Raw genomic sequence first — 19,308 nt, forward strand, 5'->3', positions numbered from 1 at the left:
TTTGTTTTGGGGGTGAGCATTATGTCAGTTCTCAACCAATATATTTAACAGGATAGTTTGTTCTAGCTCCATGCGCTCTCTCAACCTTTGCCAGTTCAAGCTATGATCGATCTATGGTTGCTTGCTGCAGCGGGAGTAAGTTCAGACGAGGTTATAAACTTCAGTTCTAAATTTTCGGATTGGGGTTTAGCCCACCTAGGTTTTTTTTGTGTGTGAAACGATGCTCTGTGATTTTTCTATCTGCGAATATTGAAAGAATATCTTGTTTTACGTACTACGATCATGCTATTCACACAAACACACATATGCATACACACAGGTGCACGTATGTACTCATACAGGTATTGGCATTCAACATGCGATACGATACATCACGAAACTAAAAGTATAGCCACGAAGATATATTGCCAAAGTATTATGTACTGAAGCAGCGATACGATACGAATCCCGATATAACGGGACTGATACGATACGCATCATGATACTAAAAGCTTGTTACACCTGCATTTTACGGATCCCTGCCTTCAGCAATTAACCCGAACCTAATCATAACCCTAACCGTAACTTACGGGGACCCGTAATGTGCAGTCTATAGTGCAGTCGTCAAATTCCGTCAGCATTTTGCATGGTTCATTCGGAAATGAAATAGTAAGTTTATACCCAGACTCTCTGAATACAAAAATATGAGGGATATGTTTGACACGTTCCTGACGTAAGAATTTCCGAGAAACTTATGAAGGGAAAATAAGTATTCAAATATATAGATCATCAAACAAGAGTAATTTTTTCTTGACAGATATCGCGAAATCAATTCACGGTATCGGCAACCCATGGATCGTTGCATCGATACGTATCGATGAATCGGCACGTGACTACCGGTTACATCACTAGCATACAACATCAACACACGCAATAACACACGAACACATGTCACAGCTGATTAGGGCGCCAAGAATCACATGAATCGTTGTAGGGGCGTGAGGTGTGGTTTATTCAGATGTTACATATCTGTCAGTCCTGGAATGACATAACATTCTTATTAAATTTGCACAATACATAATGTTTGGCATAGGCAGCACAAGCCGTTTGTCTCAAATTCTGTAATCTAACAATCGCACGTGTAAGTTATACAACATTATAACTGAGCAAGGGAAATAATCACATGACACATTGATTGTGCTATCAAGGGAAATAATCACATGACACATTGATTGTGCTATCAAGGGAAATAATCACATGACACATTGGTTGTGCTATCAAGGGAAATAATCACATGACACATTGGTTGTGCTATCAAGGGAAATCATTCATTGTCCAGTAACACAGTTTGCTCAAAGAACTGTTAAACTTAGCGATATGTACACATACATTGACAGGCAATAAATATTTGGTAACCCTCCGTGAGTACTAGAAAGGTATACATAAAAATAGCCATATATGGACAAATGAGAATACATCTTACCCATTTGTGGAATAGAGCCTCATATTTGATCCTGATGCGCTGGACCATGTATTCACTTGAGACCTGCCAAGTGTAAACATCATTCATCATTGTGACAACAGTCACATTCATCATCACTGACGACCTCCATTCACACAATGCATGCACATACACAGGGAAAGCTGAGCACAAGGGATGCAGATAGAAACCATTCAGTAACATGAAAACGCTTTCATCAGTATCTCTGCTCTCCACTCACAAAAACAAACAATAAACCCGTTGCACACATATACATCTAGACAACTGGGAACCATGGTTGTGAAACAATGGAAAAATACTTAAAATATTATTTGATTTTACACAAGAGCTATAATACGACATGAATTTTGGACTTAAACATAAATTATCAACTTTATCTAGTTTACAACATTACCATAGGTAACAAATTTTTCCATTTAACATTTATAATGCAATTAATTAATGAAGTTATAAAAGCATCCAATACACTTGAGCTAAACATCGTTTAAAGCATTAAACTGACCTGTTTGATGTAAACTATATGCCTGGGGACCTTGTTCCTTTTTGCTATACTGTGCTATGCTGAAGTATTGTTAGATGAGTGCCCAGATTGGTGCATAAGAATTATGGGAATTTTTAAATTAGCCAATTGGGAGCTATAGATTATGATCAGGTGATAAACAATATTCCAAAGTGAGACAATACTCTTGATTCAGCAGTTTTCTGAACCACAAATGCAATAAGAACGTTTCAAATTAATGAAATGCATCTGATATACTTACCTTACTAAATGTCAATATTATTGACATATGCATAAAACCAGAGACTTTAGAACACTACCACCAACTTTCAATATTTTTAGTGACATTGTTATGAATATATATAACATTTTTATTCCTATTTTCCTTGTAAAGAATAAAACACTGTAACACCAAAAAGGCCAATTTATATAAGATAGGAATAAAATAGTTAAGAACAATCAAACCAAACTGATTTATGAAAAACGTGAAAATATCACTGCTACACATACACACATAAACATACATAATGTCACATTAGTTTGCACACGTTTACCTCCTTGACATACTGGGTGTGTTGAAGGGGTATCACCTCAGTTTCTTAACATGGAGCCTTTTCAAGCAAACCGTGAATTCATCTTCATTACCCCATGCTTGTCGAAAGAGCCGACGAACGAGATCGGGTGGTCAGACACGCTGACTTGGTGGACACGCCATCTTGTCCCATTTGCCTAGATCGATCTTCATGCTATTGATCACTGGATAGTCTGGTCCAGACACGATTATTTTTAGAGACCATATAACTATGATATTGCTGGGCGCATAGTAAAACTGAGCTCACTCCCTCTCATCTAAAACAACAAATCTTTCTCAAGCTTACCATACCCTTGCTACACATTAACTCAGAATAATAAATAAGGAAAATCCTTACCTGAAACACAAAAATTCCAATTATATACCATATATAGATCCATAATCAACCTCAGATAAGACTGATAATTCATAACAATAATAAGCATATCATTCCTAGGTTAAGGCGCATGCCTGGAGTTATAGGAGTTACGTCCCTTGGTCGCACCAGAATCCTACTACTGATCTGAATATCTGTTTCACCATTCTCTGTTTCAAGTATTATACCCATGTGTGTTCCACCGAAAGGGTAAACATCTAAACCTGGTATCTCTTCTATTTACCACCCGGGGTGGGTTAGCCAAGTGGTAAAAGCTTTTGTTCATCACGCCGAAAACCCGGTTTCGATTTCCCACATGTGTACAAAGTGTGAAGCCCATTTCGGGTGTTCCTCGCCGTGATATTGCTGGAATATTGCTAAAAGCAGAGTAAAACAATACTCACTCACTCACTCTGTTGTCCACGCAGTATCTGACAAACTTCAATAGAGGTGAAATTGTGTTCAGAGAGGAGTTACACCTTAATGACTACTCACTTAATTCTCAGGATGTCAATCAAAGTGCCTGCAGATCGTTTCGACTGCAACAAAGCCTCGAACAAACACTCACGCATACACACTGAATAAATAAATCTTAAAAACTACTTTCTCCACCAAAAGGAACTTTTATTACGAAACAAAGTTAGCGTATGAGAGCGACACTATATAACGTCACCCACTGTATATTGCTCGAGTGAAGAGATCACGGAAACATATTGCTTTATTTTGGAACCCGTGGAGATCCGGGTTAGAATTGATCTTCAGTAAATCATGTTCGTCCTGAGATTCGTAAATTTAAATGTTTGTTTTACCATTTTTATCCTTTCTAAAAATGACAAAACAATAAAGCAATTGGCCCGTACATTAGGAGCATGCTCAGTCATAAATATCTTGAAATTCCAAGTCTAATGTAGGTGTATCTCTGCAGACTGACATGGTTCAAGAACTGAAACTGTCCATGAAATTGAAGCCTGATCATATTTAATAATGTACCCTTCGGGTTAAGGGATACATACATCGAGGGTACTTCATCCCATGCCCCCTCGAGACCAGTGAACAACTTGTAGTATACATGACCAATATTTGCTAAGCTCTCTTAGGTCTAAGACAGTCGTAATTATCATGGATTGACATTAACCTACGATTACCTTAGCTCTAAGAGAGCTTTGAAAATATGGGGTTTGGTGAAAATGCTGTGATGTAATTACACCGTCACCAGTTTACACCTTTCTAAAGGTGAATTGGTAACTTTGGCGTCCACTCATTCTGCCTACAGCTTAAAACAACTCAAGTCATGGTCTGTTGGTCACAACTGTGAAGGCAGAACGAGAAAGTGATAGATACTGCTTGACCCTACCTCCCCAGAGGAAAAATTGGAATAGTCTGATTTTTTGGTGCACTCACTCACTCACTCACTCACTCACTCACTCACTCACTCACTCACTCACTCACTCACTCACTCACTCACTCACTCACTCACTCACTCACTCACTCACTCACTCACTCACTCACTGCTCCCTCTGGATCAGGTTCAGGATGCTTTGGTTGAAACCTTCGATGAAAGACCCGACATCCTCGTACGACTACGTCACGAATACCTGGGTGGACGATGATGCCTTGTTCCATGTGGAACCAACATGATAATGCCGGTCCCCGCACCAATAATTACTTGGAGGCATGGCACTCTAGATTGAGCAGGTCCCTTGGCAAGTCCCACCCATACCTATTCGAGCTTATTAGCAAGTTGAAGGACATTGAATCAACAGACAGAAGAAAATTCAACTGGATCGTGATGGTACACCGAATGGCAGAAAACGAGTTTATCGTGAACTTGATTCTCGTATGCAGAGACTACATCAAGGTCAAAGGACAAAGCTGCAGTTTTCAGATGCGCCCGCGCCATCTTTGGAATTTGAAATTGTAGACTGATGATGATGTTATTACAAGTATAATAGTGATAATAGTGACAGGCAAACATGAGAAAAATGTGTTATATCTGTTATACAAATGTCTCTATATCATATTTATCATGTTATGTACTATAAATAAAATATGAATAAAATCAGTATTGTGTTATGTTATTTTCTTTGGCAATGCAATTTCTAAGTTAGGGGTTGCCTGATTTTTCTCATTCTGCCTACGCTTTTATTATGTCTGTAGGCAAAATGAGACGTGGGCAGAATGAGTATAAACCGTAACTGTCACCGTACACTGATGAATACCTTCAAACATTCAAACATTTCAACTCACATGTTTACCATAATTTACCATAATTTACCATAATTTACCAAAATTTGCAGTCAAACTGTGGCCACAATCGCTTCACCAGAACCACAATGAAGCTTGTCAAGCATATTACCACAAAGGCCCCCAACGTAAGTGTGGCCATATTTAGACTCATTACATCCTATGCATCCAAGGTCGATGTATATTTTCCGGTTCCCTGCAAGGAGCTGCCATTGCCAAAATATTTCCAGTGCAGTATTGTTCCCATTGCACATAAGATGCGTTGAAACTTATCTGAATATCATGAGCAGTTAATTAAAATTTTACATAATAAATTAATTATTAAATTAACGATTTACTGTTCATATATGGAGTCAATATAAAACCATAACCGAAAAACCTACTAGAGAGTACATCTCTTAATGGTTTAATACTGAGAAAAAATACGTAAAAATAAACTAAAACGAAAAACATATATGAATAAAATCATTAAAATGACCGGATGGGATGTGGCTGACTAAATTCCCACACTTAACATAAGCAGCTGTGTAAGATCAAAGAATCAAACACCTACAGTAGGTGGGCGGGGGAGGAGAGGGAGGAGGAGTGTGAAAGTGTGCACGAAACGGCTTTGCGGTGTGCTGACACGGGTTTGGGGTTTTGGGTGGGGGGGGTTGCGGTAGGGTCGGGGGTTGTAGGGCAGTTGTCTGGAGACATTTCCAAATTTTAGGTCTTTAGATATTAATTGATTTGCAAGTCCAGCAGCCTCCAGACATTTGTAGACCTACTGGTCCAATTGGCTTCAGTTTGTTGCACATTCGCGGTTCAGGTATCTCCAGGTATTTGCATACCTGCGGCTCCGATTGGCTTCGGACATTTGCACACTGCAGTCGTCCGTACATAATTGTTTTGTTTTGAAGAATTGAAACACAATATGGACGGCGAATGAATATCTCCACAAATCGGGATATGACTGGCCCAGCTAACACTGCCGTTTGACGTTCAGAGTAGCGCCCCATTGCCGTACCAAAATCCGAAGTCATTGGTTGGAATCAAGTGATCCATGAATTTATAATTAGAACACAACTCGTTACCCTTGTTGGTCCTTTTCGTGAAACAATGTACAGCCGCAATACCTGAGCAATCTTGTGAGCAATCTTTTAGAAATATCACGGGGTGAGTGGGATGCAAACACAACCACAAATGAAATCAACCTATTGCTAATCACACTCAGCAAACTTTCATCATGAAAATCTCGTGGCAAGAAGTCCTCTGCTTTCCTGACATCGACTTGTAATGGCAGTACTGGTTTCTGTGTGTCAAGAAAATCCGATAACCAAGATCATATAAATCACGGAATATTTCCAGTGCCGTTATATACTTGTCTGGGGGCGAGTCTGTATGTTGCAGAGAAATGTGCACCTCAAATACAAACTGTGTCACGTTATGTAACGCGTTGTTTGTCATCATTTCCGGAAACACTTTCCACTCCATATCCTCAATATCAATTTTTAAAACATCGATTGTAGTCTGAAAAATAAAAGGAAAAATGATTATGGATGTGTCTTTTTCGTAAAGTATAATGCTATTTTGTTACGACAAAAAGGTTGAATTTGGGTTAAATCGGTTTATGCAGTATTCGAATACGCCACATCCTGTCAGCTTAATCTTTAATGGAAGTCTAACGTGGTGCAGGTTTCAGGCGTATACCATTTTGGTGAAACCTAGAAGGAACAAAGATTCGGTGCTTACAAAACCAGACCCAAAATTAGAACGGACCAAGATTCGAACCCACGTTCATATGTTCCTTCAACAAAGGGACGTAACTATGTAATGGAATACATCTGCGATAAATCATACTCGACATTGTCAATGTTCATCATATTGTTAGATTACTGTTATAAGCGATGTCATACAGCGATGGGGTAGCCTAGAGGTTAAAGTGTTCGCTCGTCCTGCCGAAGACTCAGGTTCAATTCCCCACATGGCTAAAATGTGTGAAGTCAATTTCACTCACTCACTCATTCACTATCTCACTCACACCATATTTGAAACTGATTATTTTTAGCTTGTATAATACTGGGATCGGCGTAAAACAAACACACAAACAAACAAATGGTAGAATAAGTGTCATAAGACATTTCTGATACCTGTGTGTGGCCGAGAGACTCTCGTATACAGTTGAGGGTTTTCATCGGCCATTTCCTCTCTGATCTCCCATTGTAGTCGGAAATTCCCAGAGAATGAAACATTATCCCTTTGCTACGCTGGTGATCTGTTTTGCCCATACTGAGAATAAAATTTCACGTCGTTATTAGTTATCCAAATTATAGGCATATCCGAGAGAGAGGGGGGAGAGAGACAGAAAGAGAGACACAGAGAAAGAAAGAGACAGGGAGAAAGAGAGACACAGAGAGAGAGAGAGGGAGAGAGAGAGAGAGATGCTGTGGACATGAAACAGATCCTGCTTCCCACCACCACTTCTATGGGTGCACCTGTCCACAAGTCGTACATACCATAAATCGGTATTACGCTTAAACCTTTTTCAAGGTTTCACAAACGATTGGGATAAACGTCTAAAAGCGGTGAAGGGACCTGATTAAATAAAATTTATCTTGAGCGCACGAGATAGTATGTTTAGCGCACAAGTTAATACCTTGAGCGCGCAAGTTAACACCTTGAGCGCACAAGCTAGTATCTTGAGCACACTGGTTAGTAGAGAGTTAACTTTTGAGAGTTAGTATTTTGAGAGAACCAGTTAACACCCTCAGCGCACAAGTTAAAATCTATGAGACCATGCATAGCATGCAAATTTATTACGAATATTGATAAGGTGTATGTAAATATTCATCTATTTATTGCTTAGCAATGCTATTCTTTGAAACTGATTTTACAACTTTTTTGCATTTTCAGATAAAGCAGGTCGAGCTATTTGTAGTGCCGTAATAAGAATTAAACATAAATTTGTAGTGCCGTAAAAGGAATTAAACATAAACATGATTAGGAATTCATTGCGGTCATGAATAGTAGTTTTACTTACTTCTAATATTGGTACGAATAGTTATAAACACAAGCGAAAAGATTTAATCACTTGTATTGTGCTTGGGCGTATGTATGTATGTATGTATGTATGTATGTATGTATGTATGTATGTATGTATGTATGTATGTATGTATGTATGTATGTATGTATGTATGTATGTATGCATGCATAGTGTTACATGACCATAACAATGTAAACATTGAGTGTTACACTATATAATAAAACCGATGTCTGGTTAATGGAAGTCGACCTCTTTTAGGGAACTATATTCTGTAGTCTGGGTTTCAGTAACTGTTTCCTAACGTGCATACAATGACAGTTTAACTCTGTACAATATCATGTAACACCGTCCTGATTTACTTGATCCATTAGTATGTGCACGTATAGCACACATATCGACTATATTTCTTACTAAAGTACCACTTTCAACACCATCTGGGTCTAAGACTCTTAGCAACGACCGTGCAGTATCCTGTTTCTCGTTTAAACCAGACTGGATACTTTTTTATGCATCCAAGGATGACCATGTTGTCAGCAATAAAGTCTGAGAGTAAATCTGGTATCTTGTGCGAAAGCGGGACAAGCACCTCAGAATACCATACTGACAATACTGTATTATGATTTTTGACAAGAAGATGTGTTACATCTTTGTATTGGAACCATAGGCTTGAATAAACTCGCATCTCTGCTCCTACATTGCTTCAACATGAACTGCTTATTCAGCAGGGTATCTCAAGATGGGAAGTTGAGCGCTCAACATCTTGACTTGTGCGTTCAAGATAACTAACTTGTGCGCCCAATAAAATAAGTTAACTTGAGCGCTCAGTATATTAATTTGTGCACTCGCCATACTAACTCGTGCACTCAAGATAAATTATATTTCATCAGGTCCCTTCAGCGCTTCCGTATCTTAGATCAATTGCATCTGAATATAAATAACTGTGTGTGTGTATCCACAATCATTTCTTGTTCTTTGTTTCTTTGCTGATCCATTCTCTTTACAGAATATTCATCCAGCTCAAAGTACTTTTGAAAAAGTTCATGCATAAAAATGCCAACTCGCCAAAACATCAACACAGTATGTATTTTATAAACCACTAGCTTTTACGGTAACGAATGATGACGACGAATGTGTTTCTGCTGATGACGTCACATTTTTTTTCATTAAAACTGATTTTCGCAGGAAACAGTACACTTTCACATAACTCGTGCTCAAATTGTTGTGTGTTTAGTTTTTGTGATATGTCTGTGTAATCTGGAAATAAAATTCAGTTAAAATATTCAAAACATTGGAATCCGAAATTTGGTAGTTTCTTTTGGCCGTCAGTTTATTTTACAGACCACTAGTTTATACGGTAACGAATGATGGCAAGTAAATATTACCGCCACCTGCAGCTCTTACCTCGGATCAAATGAATGAACTTGACATCCGTATTCTTGTTCCATTGCATCGTCGAAACTGAAGTCATTGTTGATGCTGGAAGTATAAAATTTAATGCTACTCAAATTGTGATACGTAAATTTGTTAATTGTTCATCCATTCGTATTTACCCATTCTGAGGCAAATGTGTGTTGCAATGTATGCACTGTCACTTGGAGGTGTAACGGTATGATGAAGTCGTGACACCATATACAGTCGAGCACCGTTGTCATGGAAACAAAAATAGATATCGAGTTATCCGAACTTTGAGACAGGGCATATGGACATAGACAGTTACGCGTTTTTTCTTACGTTTTCCTTCGTGACATTGATTTGTCTGCTCTAGACGATAAAACTTTAGATATCTTCTTTGTCATACGATTGAAGCAGTACTTGGTTGCTATGGCAGTCCGCTACTCTTTCATAGCATAAGTATTAAAATCGTCATTTTCATCTCCTAATCAGTTTACACTGCCGCATCTCTTGGATTCAGGCCGCACTGTGTAAACCTGTTGAGACAACCTCAGTTCAGAGTGATACGTGCCCATGACAGGTAGGTGAATGTCAATTTTCGTTTCAAATATCGAGTTAAAAGGATAGTTTTACTTCATGTATTGTTTTCGCTCACCTATGTAATATCTGCACAAATGTAATTTATTATTGAAAGGTGCACCCTAATATGCATGGATGCATGCGTCAAGTGCTTACGATCCCTTACATGCAAAAATCTTTTTTTTGACTAACTCGTGTATTTACCATCCTACAAATTAAATTAAATTAAATTCTGCGTAACGTGTAATTTCCCGTGGCATCATCAAATTGTGAGTACCCAAAGATATTGTGCACATGGTCCTACCACGTCATACAGGAAACAGTCCTTAATTCACGTGACACTGGCAAACTGACCCTGGTACCAATCTTTGCGTTTTGTTTACGGACCAATGTGCAGCTTGGTATTGCAATTGAATGGAGCAATTAGGTTTTAAGATGTTTTTCTTTATTCCTGTGTTAAGTTCAACGTTATCTTGGATCATGAAAATAAATGTTTCAAGCAAGTGGAATGCAACTGTAATGGGAGTCGGTGGAAATGAGCCTTGTGGTAAAATGAGTATTCACAATTATCAGCCGAGTGATTTTTTTTGCCATTTTATTTTAGGAATACTGATGGGACAGTGTTGTCTTGTTTTTTAAATTGCACTATATGATAAATCTTTTAAGAAGGCTTCAATGTTTAATCGTGGGGGTCGTCGTGGTTATGCCAGAAAACTGGGATCATGTATTAACGCCCTGTGAGTAGGTGAGTTTAGTTTTACGCAGTACTATTCCAGCTTTGTGGCGGCGGTCTGGACCAGACAATCAAGTGATGAAGAGCATAAACATCCATCTACGCAACTGGGATGCGATGACATGTGTCAGCAAAGTCAACGAACCTGACCACACGATCTTGTTAGTTACGACAAGCAAGGGCTACTGATGACCAGTTCTAACCCGGATCGTACTGATGTAAAGTAATGACTTAATTTAAAGGTCACATGCAACCAAAAAATCAAACATAATTAAAACACATTTATCACTTATTCATGACATATACTATACATTGCTGCTTTTAAAAAAACAAATAAACACAATTATAAGCGTACAATCGCGGTTCAAAAGTGCAATATTTTGTACTTGGGCTTACTTCCCCCGAAACGAAGCCCTCGGGAGACCGAACCCAGTCATAGCGGGTGGATATGCATTTAAGTGTAACGACGGCTTCCGATTGGCTGTTTCATTTGCTGATATGCTGAGGGTTCATTGTGTGTACAGAAAGATGATCTGTTTGATGGGCATTTTAGAAGTATGGCCAGTCACAAGAAAGTAAGATTCTTTATGGATAACAACTTCTTTTTGTGTACTTGATGCGTCGTTTCAGTATGGATTCATATACTGTTGTCAAACAAAATCATATACACGAAAAGAAGTCGTTATCCATGAAGAATGTATATAGAGATGTTGGGTTTGGAAAATACATGTTCTCTGAATTTGCGCTCGATCCAATAAAATTCATCTCAGTAGAGATGGTGAACTACTGGAATCTGTCATTCGTCCAAGTACAAAGCAGGACTTGAAACTGACCAGTTTCCGTCAGATCCAGTCATCCGAAAAAAAATAATGTAGTTTGTTTGCAACCCACAGACATAAAACGTCATGTGTATCACACGCGCCTAATTACATAATGTGGCAGACACGGGACTCGAGTGCACGAGTCATAAATCCACTTATTTTCTTTATGTCGTATAGTCTGATAGGTGTTAAGTTCAAATTGCACGTGGTCAATGATTGAAGCTGTGTATTGCATGTTGTCTTTAGCAGGCAGGCAGACAGACATGCAGGTGTCAATAAACCAGACATTGAGCTTTCTCTGTGACAGAGACTGCTTACCAAATTCAACAAGTTGTTTTACGTAACGAGTAGATTAATTACTTGTTTGTGTACGCAACCAAGATTAGACTACTGCTCACGACCTCAGACGCTGGGCATGCATACTGTTTCATGCTCCACGAACCTAATCACTGCGCATGCGTTATGGACGCAGCGCAGCACAGCAGTTGAAACCAGTTTTCGCGGGCTTTTTTTTCATCGCGTTTTTTTTTTCAACTTTATAGGTTGAATTGGCATTTTTTATGATTTGTTTCGGTAAGTGCATACCGAAAGGTACCAGAATCTGCAAAGTTGTGTTTTACATTGCATGTGACCTTTAACTAATTATGTGTGTAGTCTTGTAATGATTGAGTAACCAGATAACAACATTACATCGTGTCCTCACCCAAAGGAATAGACCAAGCACGGTTTCTTTGGTCTGACGAGGGGGTCGTTACAAATTTCCCAGCCGCCATCTTGTTGCAGCCCCATTCTCTTCATGTCCCCACACGCTACCTGGATGTTTTCCACGTAACTGCAAGGTGAAGGTTACGTGTGAAAAGGCATCGTGCAAAACGTATGTTCAAGATGCTCATGACGGATGTTTTCAACGTTACGACAAAAAGACCTTTTGACGTTGATAAATCCAGGTCAAGGTAATATATTATGCAACACAAACCTGAAGCTCTCCGTATGGTCAAGGTCATATCACATACACAAGGTCTTCACAAGGTCAAACACTTGCCCAAAGTCCCCATCCTAATGTTTATACCAAAATGAATAAGATCATAAATGATAAAGGTCAAGGTTACGGTAATATAAAACAGTATTCACGATCACCTTGTTTGATCCCACATGGGATTACCTTCCGCATTAAGCTGATAGGCCGCTTCAGGACAGGGATGCTGCACTCACTCACTCACTCACTCACTCACTCACTCACTCACTCACTCACTCACTCACTCACTCACTCACTCACTCACTCACTCACTCACTCACTCACTCACTCACTCACTCACTCACTGTTTCGCCTTTTAACATTTTACCTGTGGTATATTTCAGTTAGTTGACCTGGATCAAGCTTTCGTATCTCGGATCGTGCTGGTGGCACATGACCTCGCCGACACTCCGCCTCAGGGATAATTGGTTTATCCGCGAAAGCATTACCCTGTAAAGATAATCAATCGGTAGATATCAGTTCCTTACCACATCATGGCTTCTATCCCTCAAGATGAGAGATTAGTGGGAAAAGAGTAACTTTTAGTATTACGCTGCATTTCGGCAATATTCCAGCAATATCACGGCAGGGGGAACATCAGAAATGGGCTATACACATTGTATCCATATGAAGAATCAAACCCGGGTCTGTGGCGTGACGAGTGAACGTTTCAACTACTGGACAACCCCACAATCGGAAGAAAAGAAATAGGAATTTCAGATTTATATCCGCGATGCATCCCTGATAATTAATTTGGTATCATTTATAAAGCAGGATAAAATAATCATTGTTTTCAACGCATAGTATTATAATTTTAACAATGCTTGTTAATTATTGCGTAAGTAGTATTAAACAATTTATCTAAAAGTAGCAATCGATCGACGTGACTGGTCTTGTATCAGTCTTTTAATTTACATACTACTGTCTAATAGCTGTAATATTGCTTCGTAAACAAGCTGGAATAAATTCACATATTGACCTAGTGTATTATTGTATTTCTTTTTGTTTCTTGTTTAAGGCCGCACAACATTTTGACTATATAGCAGCGGCATGAGTATGGACCAAACAAACCAGTGATTGACATGGTCAAGCAAGCCAAGGAGTTTGACCACCAGATCCCGTTAATCGCCTTTTACAAAATACTGTTTCGTCATGAAGCATGATCGCTGATGCCAGTTTTAACATGAGTCAAACTTCTGTACTTAACAGGTAAGATCAACACGCACTGTCACCCACTGTACCTTTTCGAACTTGTGACTTTGACAGTTCTCTTCGTAGATAATTGGCACCAGCTGGTCGCCCTGGAACAAGATAGGTCAGTGGTTATCATTCGTGAAAAGATTTACCGCATAAAGATTTACCGCATTTTCTCATTATTAGCTTTCCCCATATTCGGGGTTATAGCTAAGACGGAACCACAGCAGAACGGCACCAAAATCGTTTGGTGAAAACGGTACCAAATTGGCGAAAACGGCTACTGATTAATGGGCTAAACCGTCACCATATATTGACTTTATTATTATGTTGACTGTATTGTTTAATTGTTTGTAGTGTTTAGGTGTATATTTCAAGTTATCAAGCATTCTTTTGGGTTGTTTGGTGGTCCTGAAAAGGACCGTTGAGATAGAGTTTTTTTTAACTCAATGGATGGGCCCATGAATTGCCGCATACAACACAGTGGTGAGACATTGTGATGAATGATGTGTATCGGGTAGACGTTATTGGATTGTGAACTTTGGATAAATATTTAGTGTTTCGTAAATAGACTTTGTGAAATAAACATAAATATTAGGTAAGTAGACGTTATTGGATTGTGAACTTTGGATGAACAATGATATGATCACTTTAGTGTTTCGTAAATAGACGTCTACTTACCTAATATATATGTTTTTATTTCACAAAGTCGAAACACTAAATGTTTATCCAAAGTTCACAATACAATAAAGTCATCATACCAATGTTCATCCTTTTTAAAAAATTGTATATGGTGACGTTTTCGCCATAACATTTGTAGCCGTTTTCGCCGAGGAAGGTTCCGTTCCGTCCAAACGGTGACGTTTTCGCCATAAGCCGTTTTGCTGTGGTGACGTTTTGGCCTGCACCCTCCATATTCTCCCGAATACAAACTTTATGGGAAACAGCTTTCCTCATGTCCTACAATGTAGAAAATAGCTTTCCACATACCGTAATGAACACAATATTTCTAGAAAACGGCTTTCCCGATATTCTCACGAACATGATGAGAATGACAACAACATTCCCCATATCCTCACGAATGCAATAGTTATGGTAATCAACATTTCAAACATTCTCAGGAATTTATTACCAACAGCTTTCCCATATGCGCACGAGCACTACATAATGTCATAAATCCAATACAAAGAGAAAGAAAATAACCACACATTTTCCAGAACACCATCTTTGTTTAACCAAACAAACGACCTACGACCTACTTTATGATGTTTTCAGGGTTGATATCCTCTGATATAACATCAACCAAACATACCAAAGAGTGCATAACACACCTAGGATCCGAAAGCCGTAGTGCCTCTGTGGCTACAAGAGTATTATCCCCAGGGAGTTGAGATTGATAATATGACACGATTGAGGGCAAAATACCACCGCCTTGAGCATGTACTAGTTGCGTGGATATGTGCACTATAAATATACTATAATAGTAGTCATATTGACCAGATGTAGGCTTTAAAACGAAACATCTGTCACATCAAGCTCGTACCTTGCATATAATACCACATGAAATCCATAACATAACATGTTTCATATATCTATGAAAAAAGGGGCTACCTTATACGCATAGTCATTCATTTCAATAAAATCAGTTATAAACCTACAAAGCAGTGCCTCAGTTATCACTAATTAATTTCGCCCGAAAATACCCACCCAACTGTCTGTCGGTCATTTCGATAAGTCGTAATAAATCAGTATTTCTTTACGCGCCGTGATGTTACACTATTCAAAGATTCAAAGCGGCGTTCAGTTCAGTCACTCTTCTTTGTTTACACGTACCGTGTGTTATCAATATTTTCGGCAAGGCAGAGAATGCAATTCGAATACATGACGACACTAAGGAATGGATAAAATGCTGTCTTTTAGCTGATTTTCTGTTTAATATGTCTCAAATGGCGGCTATATAAAATAACATTCCCGTCATACACACGTGTGGTTTCACTACGTGTGCATGTATTCGATTGTCAATTTAGCTATTTAAACATGCACGAAAATTACCACAAAAACGTACTAACATGAAGGTGTTTACTCACCTGAAAATATTCTCCAATTTCTTCATGAAATACGATAATTCCAACAAATATGAACGAGGCGATACCAAATCCAACAGCCGAACGCTTCATCGTAGACAGCGTGCTCCGTGAACACAAGGCCATAAACTGATTTGTGTCTCTGTTAATTAACACAATGCAGCTTTTGTTGCCGAGTCGACAGGATGTGCATGTCAAACCACAAGAGGCGGACAAAAGACAAGCGACTATTCCCTCCTAGGGAAGAGCTAATGACTAGCAAGATGGCGCTTGTTCAAGCACAAGGGTCTTGAACAATCCCGTTTCGCCCTGCTTGTTTTCATAATTGAAATGTCATACAATGGTGAAAAGTTTTGTTGCTGTTTCATGGCAGCCGTAATCTCTTTGTAGTTGTCATATACGCGCCAGTGAGTACAAAGGACTGTATTGATAACTGTGCAGGAAATCCATGCATTTCGTCTGCCTGTTCACAACGGTCCATCAGCCTGTCTGGTTTTATGGACGTGTGTTTGTCTCTTCTGGGGATGTCAGTTAATGCGGAGATGTTCAGTGGTGAAAAGTACCCAAACTCATCTTTAGAATGTTGTTGCTTGTTTGAGTGACTTTTTAGAAGCCGAGACGTGCAGTATAGAACCAATTTTATGGATAAAAGTTTCTTTCTCTCTTTCTTGAGAGGGACGTTTCGATAGAGAGTCGTGTACCCTTGTCAAGCAGGCGTGATACGTGAAGATTGAGGATACACTGAATGTAAATAAGGAAGTTGATATCCGTAAAATGTGTTTGATATTAAAATATTGAGCTGAAAAAAAGTTCTTGCCACACATCTAACGAACAATTCTGAAAACGTTGAAATATCGGAAACACAATTGAAACTCAAGATCCTGTGTGCTTAAGGTAATTATAAACAACTGCAATTTGCCTGTAACCCATGTTTATAAGATGCGAACAACGGGATCGGGTGGTCAGACTCGCTGATTTAGTCGACACGTCTTCGCATACCGATTGCGCCAATAGATGTTTACGTCAATCGCGTAAATCGCCCTTAGAGAGCAAATAACTACAACTAGCCACTCACAACTTCATCTGCAACAAATCATCTTTAGTTTTGGAGCCTACAGATAGGGAATCAATACTCCAAAACGCAACCTAACCTATTTAGTTGTATTATAAGGGATGACACTTCGGGAAAGTAATTAAACCGCCCTTTCAACTATGTGTATCGTCTAATAACAATGACCAGGACCAATGCCTTCGGGACACACATGTCGTGGGTGAGTAACAGCCGGCGGGCAGAGCAGATACACTGACAGCTGGCGCCCATAAAGAACCTCGAAATATCGCGATTATTGATTATGCAAATCCGTCACTAGATCACCCGATTTCATGCCCGTGCATCCAGTGAAACTGCTACAAGTCTTATTTATATAGATCCTTGGTTGGCATTTTAGATGATGCCATTTGATGAGCTTAGAGAATGCTCTGGGTTGATGAAAAAGAAGATAAAAACAGAAAAGTGCTGCAGACGTTGCCACTGTCTATCTCCTCACTTGCCGTCGACAGTGGTCCTCCCGCGTTTTTGCTCATGTCGTTCTGTCTTGAGCTGTATTCAATTATGTCGTCTGGTACATGTTTGTACATTTTGTTTTGATGTATTATGTTGTACTGGCAGACTCCGTGGACGATATTTTTAATGTGATTTCTGTCTTTTTTTGTTTCAGTTTTTGTTCTGTAACTGGGCTGATAGCTTGCTGTTTAGTATTGACATGTACTTCCTTACCAGTTCCACTGTCAACTGAACTTAGCAGCTGTCGAAATACTTCTTTCTGCTCCGAGGTTTAGGCGATAAAACTATGTCATTTTGACAAACGACAGGATGTAACGCTTACTTGTTTACGTCTGGGAATTGTGGGAAGTATTTGGGGGAATCCCCGAATATAACGAAAACAATAATATTAGGCCGATCGCCTAACGATTCAAAGTTGGTCTGTACAAGTCTGAGTATAACAATATTTCCCATAATTTCTTATTGGTTTATGTCAATAATATGTAAATGTTTCTGTACATGTGTTTCATGCGTTGTTTAACAAAACCTTCAATTCGCTCACTCTTTTTCTAAACTAAGCCATCCCGAGTTACCCCCCTTTATGGTCGTTCAGGAAAAATCACGGCGAAACGTTTGGCATCTTATCCTGCCGAAGATTGAATGTTGTTTTGTTTCAAAAGATCACGGGACACTTCAGTAGATAGAAATAAATTACCTGAACCAAAACCAGCTATCGTTTACACCTAATTTGTCTGATTTGAAGAGGTCATTATCCGACGGTGTCTCATTGGCTAAACGCACGATTATAATACTAAAAGGTGAGGGTCTTACATTTTTTATCCCTTGTGATGACAGTACCACGTTCAAACATGTCCTGTTTGATTGTGTTGATTATTGCGTCAAAATATTTCAGTGTTAAGACTCGTTTAATTACTGAGTTTAAAATGAAACTGATTAATAAATTTTGATTGACAGAATTTGTAGATAGATATTCTTTTAATAATTGGAAGTTTAAATCAGTGACTTAGATTGTTAATTACTGTACCCTCACGGAGGTAACGTATTGTAAAATGATTGTCTTCAAATTTACCAACTTTTCAAGGTAGTATGTTTTGTCATTTTCAATTATTGCTAAAACTTTACAACAAACGCCAGCGGCTGGAGGGATGATGTAAATCCAGCTATGGTCCATGCAGGTAGGAGTGAGTGAGTTTAGTTTTACGCCGCGCTTAGCAATATTCCAGCTATGTGGCGGCGGTCTGTAAATAATCGAGCCGGGACCAGACAATCCAGTGATCGACAACATGAGCACCGATCTGCGCAATTAAGTACCGATGACATGTGTCAACCAAGTCAGCGAGCCTGACTACCCGATCCCGTTAATCGCCTCTTACGACAAGCATAGTCGCCTTTTATGGCAAGCATGGGTTGCCTATTCTACCCTGAGACCTTCACGGGTCCCATGTAAGTAGGAAGGGTACCGCCATGGCCTCTAGTATGGTGATCTACGTTCAGTTGTTGGCAATCTATAGCCCGTGTCTTATATTGTATTGTCGTCTTTAATTTTACATGCTAGTTTTATTTTTCATACCTGTGATACTCTAGAATACTGCTCACAAAAAGTAGGGGATAATGAAAAGTAAAGACAAATAAAATCAAATAATCACCGCTTGGAAACTATATATGTTCCACTGTAGGTGAGTGAGTCTATGAACTGTTTTCAAGAAATGAAATTTGGTAATGATGCGTATGACC

The 19,308-nt window shown here is 39.0% G+C and overlaps 1 protein-coding gene across 1 annotated transcript; it reads right to left on the reverse strand.

The window, feature by feature from the left end:
- Window positions 1–5,553: 5,553 nt before the first annotated feature.
- On the reverse strand, window positions 5,554–16,103 carry LOC137291244 (probable methyltransferase-like protein 24). Its single transcript, XM_067822541.1, has 7 exons — window positions 16,014–16,103; window positions 13,974–14,033; window positions 13,061–13,182; window positions 12,421–12,549; window positions 9,594–9,668; window positions 7,300–7,438; window positions 5,554–6,679 (listed from the first exon to the last, which is right to left on the reverse strand). The coding sequence occupies exons 1-7, from the start codon at window positions 16,101–16,103 to the stop codon at window positions 6,380–6,382; spliced, it is 915 nt and encodes a 304-aa protein (XP_067678642.1). The 3' UTR covers window positions 5,554–6,379.
- Window positions 16,104–19,308: the final 3,205 nt, after the last annotated feature.

Source organism: Haliotis asinina, chromosome 7, assembly GCF_037392515.1.
Source record: "Haliotis asinina isolate JCU_RB_2024 chromosome 7, JCU_Hal_asi_v2, whole genome shotgun sequence".
NCBI classification, from domain to species: Eukaryota; Metazoa; Mollusca; class Gastropoda; order Lepetellida; family Haliotidae; genus Haliotis; species Haliotis asinina.

Coding starts and splice junctions, on each gene's coding strand:
- LOC137291244 (XM_067822541.1), bottom strand. CDS start 16,103: ATGAAGCGTTCGGCTGTTGGATTTGGTATCGCCTCGTTCATATTTGTT. Junction 7,439..9,593: donor GTTCATTCATTTGATCCGAG/GTAAGAGCTGCA, acceptor TTTTATTCTCAG/TATGGGCAAAACAGATCACC. Junction 6,680..7,299: donor AGTCTCTCGGCCACACACAG/GTATCAGAAATG, acceptor TTTATTTTTCAG/ACTACAATCGATGTTTTAAA.